General features: G+C 36.6%; 1 protein-coding gene across 6 annotated transcripts; it reads left to right on the top strand.

Moving 5' to 3' along the window:
* Nucleotides 1–1,662: 1,662 nt before the first annotated feature.
* LOC105635274 (D-aminoacid aminotransferase-like PLP-dependent enzymes superfamily protein) lies at nucleotides 1,663–6,028 on the top strand. 6 transcript variants are annotated; one of them, XM_012218319.4, is made up of 7 exons: nucleotides 2,167–2,812; nucleotides 2,904–3,021; nucleotides 3,772–3,893; nucleotides 4,340–4,425; nucleotides 5,160–5,269; nucleotides 5,386–5,418; nucleotides 5,616–6,028. In XM_012218319.4, exons 1-7 carry the CDS (start codon nucleotides 2,247–2,249, stop codon nucleotides 5,676–5,678), a joined length of 1,098 nt encoding a protein of 365 aa, XP_012073709.1. In that variant the 5' UTR covers nucleotides 2,167–2,246; the 3' UTR covers nucleotides 5,679–6,028. The 6 variants fall into 6 exon arrangements, 3 of the variants coding, with proteins under 3 accessions (XP_089579671.1, XP_012073709.1, XP_089579672.1); XM_089723546.1 differs by having other exon boundaries at nucleotides 2,627–2,807; XR_016321499.1 differs by lacking the exons at nucleotides 5,386–5,418; nucleotides 5,616–6,028 and adding an exon at nucleotides 1,663–1,765 and having other exon boundaries at nucleotides 1,848–2,812; nucleotides 2,904–2,986; nucleotides 3,762–3,893; nucleotides 5,160–5,215.

Genomic DNA, 6,028 nt, shown 5'->3' on the forward strand with positions numbered 1-6,028 from the left:
CTCAGGCTACCCATGCAGATACACTACTATGGAACTTCTCTACTTCTGGGGAATATCTTGTTAAATCAGGCTACAAACTCGTCCTGCCTAATTTTGTGGAACCTGAAGCAACTGCAACTTCGCTAATTTGGGTTAAATTATGGCAATTACATTCCCCACCAAAGGTTAAACACTGGCTGTGGCGAGTGTGTCGTAATATTCTACCAACGAAATATATACTATTTGGCAAGCGGATTACAGAGGATGACCATTGCCCTTTTTGCGGTGAAAGCGAGACAACAATGCACATGTTATTCCTTTGTGAGAAAGCTTGACTGTGTTGGACTTTAACAGGGATTCCGTTGGATGGATCAGCCACTAGTTTTAGTGATACTCTATTGGGGTTTATTGATCGGCGCAGTGATGATCACTGCTTGTTATTCGGTGTGTTGTGCTACTTTATCTGGTTTGACAGAAACCGGCGGGTTTGGCAACAAACTAATATTGCTCCTTACAACATTTTCATGGCAGCTACCAGCTTTCTTGGAGAATGGAAGAACGCGCAGATTGATCGAAGCAATTCCTTTGTATCGTTGGCTTCAGTTCCGACATGGGCTCCTCCTCCTACTGGGGTTGTAAAGTGTAACGTTGATGCAGCTGTCCATATGACTGAGGGTCGTTCATCGTATGCTGGCCTTGTCCGAAATGAAGCTGGACAGTTCTTGATAGCTTACACGAGTCATTTTGCAGGGGTGCTAAAACCTCACATCGCAGAGGCCATCGGCCTTAGGGAGGTTTTATCTTGGTTGCTCACGAGATCTGTTGATAGGGTTCTGGTGGAAACAGATTGCCTGCGACTGTTTCAAGCTGTAACTACTGGTTTTGATTCTTATTCCGATTAGGCACCAGTGCTATAAGAGATGAAACAACTGTTTTCTCAAATACCATCTACTGAATTGGTTTGGGTTAGGAGGCAAGGTAACAAGTCTGCACATGCTCTTGCTCGTGTGGCATGTTTACATCCTTGTTTCCGTCTATGAGACTCGACTCCCCAATGTATTGCAGATCTTATTTCTCATGATTTATTATGAATATATGATCTTATTTACTCTCAAAAAAAAAAAAATTGTTTTCTTCTACTATTTGGATGTTAGAGTTTATAAAGGAGTTTTTTTTTTAATTTCTTTTTAAAAAAAACTTACAACTGTTTTATGATTTATTTTGTTTATGTTGGAACAAAGATTTTTTTTTATGTATTTTTTTGTTGTTTTTATTTTACTTGTTCGTCTTTTAATGTTTTTGGGTGTTTTGAGAATATTTTTGTGATCCCTCAAAAATGGCAATGGGGAGTATTTGAAGGTGGAGTGGTGGTGACGGAACAGAAGGATGAGGATAGAGAAGGGACACTAAAAATTCCTTGGATTTTAGTTCAATTATGGGTACTTCTATTTTGCAAAAGCACTAAAAATAGATAAAAGAACTAAGGGTTAGACGGAAACAAAAATTTAAGGATGTAATATGTATTTTATGAAAAGCAGGTCCTAACGTATTTAATTAATATACAGAGACATAATAATAATTTTTCCTTTTTAATTTTGTTTTGGTACGGGGAGGGAATCGAAGTTCAATTAGTTGTTTTACCTAGTAACTCAAACTGGAACAAGGTAATTCAAATTCTATCCAAATTTTCTTTTTTTTTCTTTGTATTCACTGCTCTCCTGCTCCACGGGTCTCAATGTGGCTTCTTCTATTGGGCAGATCTCCGCCTTCGCCATTGTTTGTGAAGGTATGAAAGAAGTCAATAACTCGCTTTCTATTCCTTCTGGTATTGATTATCTGAGAATTGAAGGTTTGTTTTTTGGTTATAGCGGTAAGTTTTTTGTTGTAGCTTCGAGGGTAGTCTTGGATGAAGAAGAAGGTCTTTGCGATGGGGACTGTGTGAAGGGTCATCATATTTGCAGGCTCATAATAAGAGTATTTTAGCCTTTTTCACGCAAAATTAACTGCAAAAATATAATTTTTTGCACGATTGACCATATTATCCGATAGAGTCAAACTTTGAAGATGTCCAAATAATTTGATAAAAACACATGAACAAAGTTAATTTGGTCAAAAAAACATAGACAAAATAGTAATTCTCCCTAAATAATATGAAAATTGGGTTTCTTCAACACATTAGAATTTTAAAACTAATAATAAAAATCAAAATAAAAAACAGCTATAAATAGCCACTGCAATTTACCAGTGTGAAACTAAACGACAAGCTGATGGCTGGTAGTTCGCCGTTCCTCTTCAGCAATGGCGTCGTTTCTAACTCCCCAAGCACTCCTTCAGTCTCCACCTTCCTCGAATCAAATCCAGGAGCTTACACGACCACAAGAACTCACAATAATGCTTCATGTCTATTGTTTTGGGAATCACATCTAAAGAGACTTTCCAATTCCGCCAGAATTCTCTTCAATGCAAATCCACAACTTTTCTTCAGGTTTTACAAGCCCACCTCGCATTCATTACAATCGCCGCCACCGCCGATATGGAATTCGGCGGTCAAGGCTCTGGTTAATGATTCGATGAGGAAAGTGTTGCCAGTTGCATTGACGGAGAGGAGAAATGGAGAGGAATTTGCAATTACAGCTCTTGTTAGTGGGAATTCGGAGAAATTGAGTGAAATTGAGAATTTGAGCGGCGAAAATATGGCTCAAGTTCTTGATGTGAGCGTACATATTGGAACTTACGTTCCTCCTGTGTTTGGTGTGAGAGGAAATGGAGCAAGTTTAGCTGTGGTAGGCTATGGGAGAGATTTTGCAGAAGCTAAATATTCAGATTGGGTAAGGTCAGTTTGATTAAATTTTTAATTTTGATTCTTGACAGTATTAGTTTATGTTTCTTTTTTTGTGAATTGTGAAACTTTGATTTCCATGCAGGCTAAGGAAGCCTCTGGAGAATTTAAGGCCTCCTTCAGTGACTGAGCTTTTGTTGTCAAATGATGGTGATCAAATACTTGAAGGTTGTGTGACTAATTTTTTTGTTGTTTGTCGTAAGGTGAGTGATAAGAATGTGAAATGCTCAAATTGGTTAGCTTAAAGTAAACTACTTGAGCATGGATTAAAATAGTGTTTTAACATTCATGTTTCATATGAATGTTACAATCTAGAATTTTACAATCCTAAAACTAGGCCAATGTTTTGTCATATGGAGTCTCCTGGACCATTTCCTGTGGTTCAGCATGGATGTTACCACTGCGCTGAAAGCTTTAACCTTTATCCTTGTGGCTGCAAGCCTGAAACTTTGTCATTAAACCTAGTAATATGCTCTAAATTGAAATTCCAAAACATTGACTGGTTTTTTCTGGGGGCTTTTGAAGAGGTTGTGTTTGCTGGTTATGCATATTAAAGTGTCAGTTGACCAATGTAATAATATCCGTCAGACGTGTTAAAAAATTAAATGATTTGTAATGTAGAGTTTGTTGTTTTTACTTGGAAACATATCCCTGCTTTAGACAATGGAATTGATCGAGAGAAAGAATCAAAAAATCAGGCTGTTTATTTTGATGCTTTCAGAGTGTAACTAGACTTCATTTCTTATTTGATTTATATTGCATGTCGAACTGATAGATCACAATTACCAATTTCAGCACGTCTCAGAGATGGCATGACATTGTAGGCGGATTTAGGTGTTCTTTCATACAGTCTTGTACTTGTAGAATGGATTTGGACCCATCAAGACTGCACACTGTATGGCGTTTTGTCGCTGTTTAATTTCCTAACTACAATTTGCTCTAGTTGCTTTCAGGAAAACAATGATGTTAAGGAGGAATACTTTCATGGTGATAAAGATACATGTCCTTTTGAGGTACAAACGGCCCCTATTAGAGCAGGTGTTCTTCCTGGAATCATTCGCCAACTAGTGATCGAGTAAGTTTTTCCTCCACTTTGTACTCCATATGTGGAGGAGCTTGGCAATCTATTGATTATGTCACATATGAGTTTGGAATCGATTATTCCCATTTCTAATCAAGAATTTCCAATGTTGGAAGTGAATGTATTTGTGGCAACTCCATTTTATTTCACGTAGTGGCTGAACTGCTGAATTAAGAAATCTATTGAGTATTTCATATTATTGCCATCTAGTGGCTGAACTGCTATGATTAAATCTTCATCGTATGCAAGCATGCCATCTAAAAAAATTAGGGAATTGTGAACTTGAGCAATAGTAGTTCCATTTATGAATTCTCTCACAATTCAACTACATCCAAGCAACTATCCAACTTTGATAAAATGGGAGCAGTAATCACATAAACTGCTCTTGCATTTGTTTCTATTACAAAGTTATTTCATCACCAATTTTTCATTTTGTGTAGCGTGTGTTTAAGCATGGGAATCCCAGTGCGAGAAGTTGCACCATCATGGTCAAGGCAAGAATTCTGGCAGGAGGCATTTATTACAAGTAGGCTATTGGTTGTTTTAATACTTCTTTGACAGCAGACAGTTTTCGTTAAAGTGAAATCATCCTCTTTGTATTTAGCATCCAAAGATTTTTGAGACTTGCTTGTTACACAGATGGTTTCTAGTGTTGTAGAAATTTTCTAAACATAACTTACTAATAATTCCATAGGTCATATTGGCCAGTTTGTCAATGATAATCTGAGTCTTCATTTTGATTGTAATCTTGGCCTTGGTTAGGGGTTAAATCTTTAGATCTCATTGGGCTTTATGTTGAACTTCATTCATATGGCACTTTAATTTTTTATTTTCTTTAGAAAATGAGGATGAGAATCATTGGATTTTCAATAGTCCTTTATCTTCTTGCTTGTTAATGGTTTTACAATATGTTAAGGGTGAAGCATGTTCCTCAAGTTCTTTCGTGCCCTTAGATAGCCACCTTCTATACTTTTGGCAGTGCCCGACTTAGATGTCACCATCAGGCAATAATCATAGAAAACATATTTGCAATAAGGATGAGCAATTTAAAAAAAAGCTGCTAATGCTATATGATTACCTCACCAGTAGAACTGCTATTTTTATAAGCTCATCATCCCTCAAACGACATGCTTCTTTACCATCTTGATTTGGTGTTAAGTTTGCTTTTCATGAATGTTGATTTTTTCATGAATATTGCCATTTACTGATTGTTGGCTCAAATAAAGTTCTTGTTACCATCGAGTTTGGGTCATGTTGCAGATAGCTTGAGAATAATGCAGCATGTTGAGAAAATTCAAGTCCCACGTTCATGGGAATCAATAGAACAAGAAACTCTAAAAGAGATTTCTTGGGAGGTGAAGTCTTTTGGGGTGAGTAAATATCTAATAGCATTAATGAATAAATGGCTATCACTATCTATCATGTTACAATCATTCATTCCTGCTTTTCTTTATTAAGATTTTATTTTATTTTTTTACCTTAATAGGAGGATCCTGGGATGATTACAGCAGCTATCCAGGTAAATGTTGTGAAGTCCATCTAAATTCTTTTCCGTGTAATGGCTGCACCTCTAAGACCATTTTGAAAAGAATAAGGGAAAAAAGAGAAGGCAATTTTTGGATACCATGATATATTTTCCCTTCATTATTCATATTTAGATTACATATAATAAGGAAATTACTGATTACAGACACCTCTCTTGCTTCTTTTTACCAGAAAGAGATTATGGAGAAGGCAGGTCTTCAAGGGTATCCCATGCTCGCTTTGCATGACAAATGAAGGGCTGTAGCTTTTGGAACCACTTCAGTTGTTAAGGTGGAAAAAAGAAATGGTGTGTTATACTTGTTTTGTGCTGTGAATCTGAAGATTCGCCCCAATGTTTTGCAGCTTTTTAAGCTTTTCATGCTTCATGGGCTCAAAATGTACGAATGGTTATGACATAATGTTGATGATTAGATTGTACATGTGGGTTTTAGTTTTGCCAAATTTTGCTCCCACAAAATTTGAGATGTTCGGATTGAGAGGTTAAGGCTATGTTTGGTTTGAAATGTTTTGGATGCTGAGATTTTGAATAATCTATGTAATTTCTGTCTGGCACAATAAAAAAGGATACCCTTTAATTTTGGTAA

The sequence above is a fragment of the Jatropha curcas genome, chromosome 6 (genome assembly GCF_041381405.1).
Source record: "Jatropha curcas cultivar XTBG-Jc1 chromosome 6, XTBG_Jcur_1.0, whole genome shotgun sequence".
NCBI classification, from domain to species: Eukaryota; Viridiplantae; Streptophyta; class Magnoliopsida; order Malpighiales; family Euphorbiaceae; genus Jatropha; species Jatropha curcas.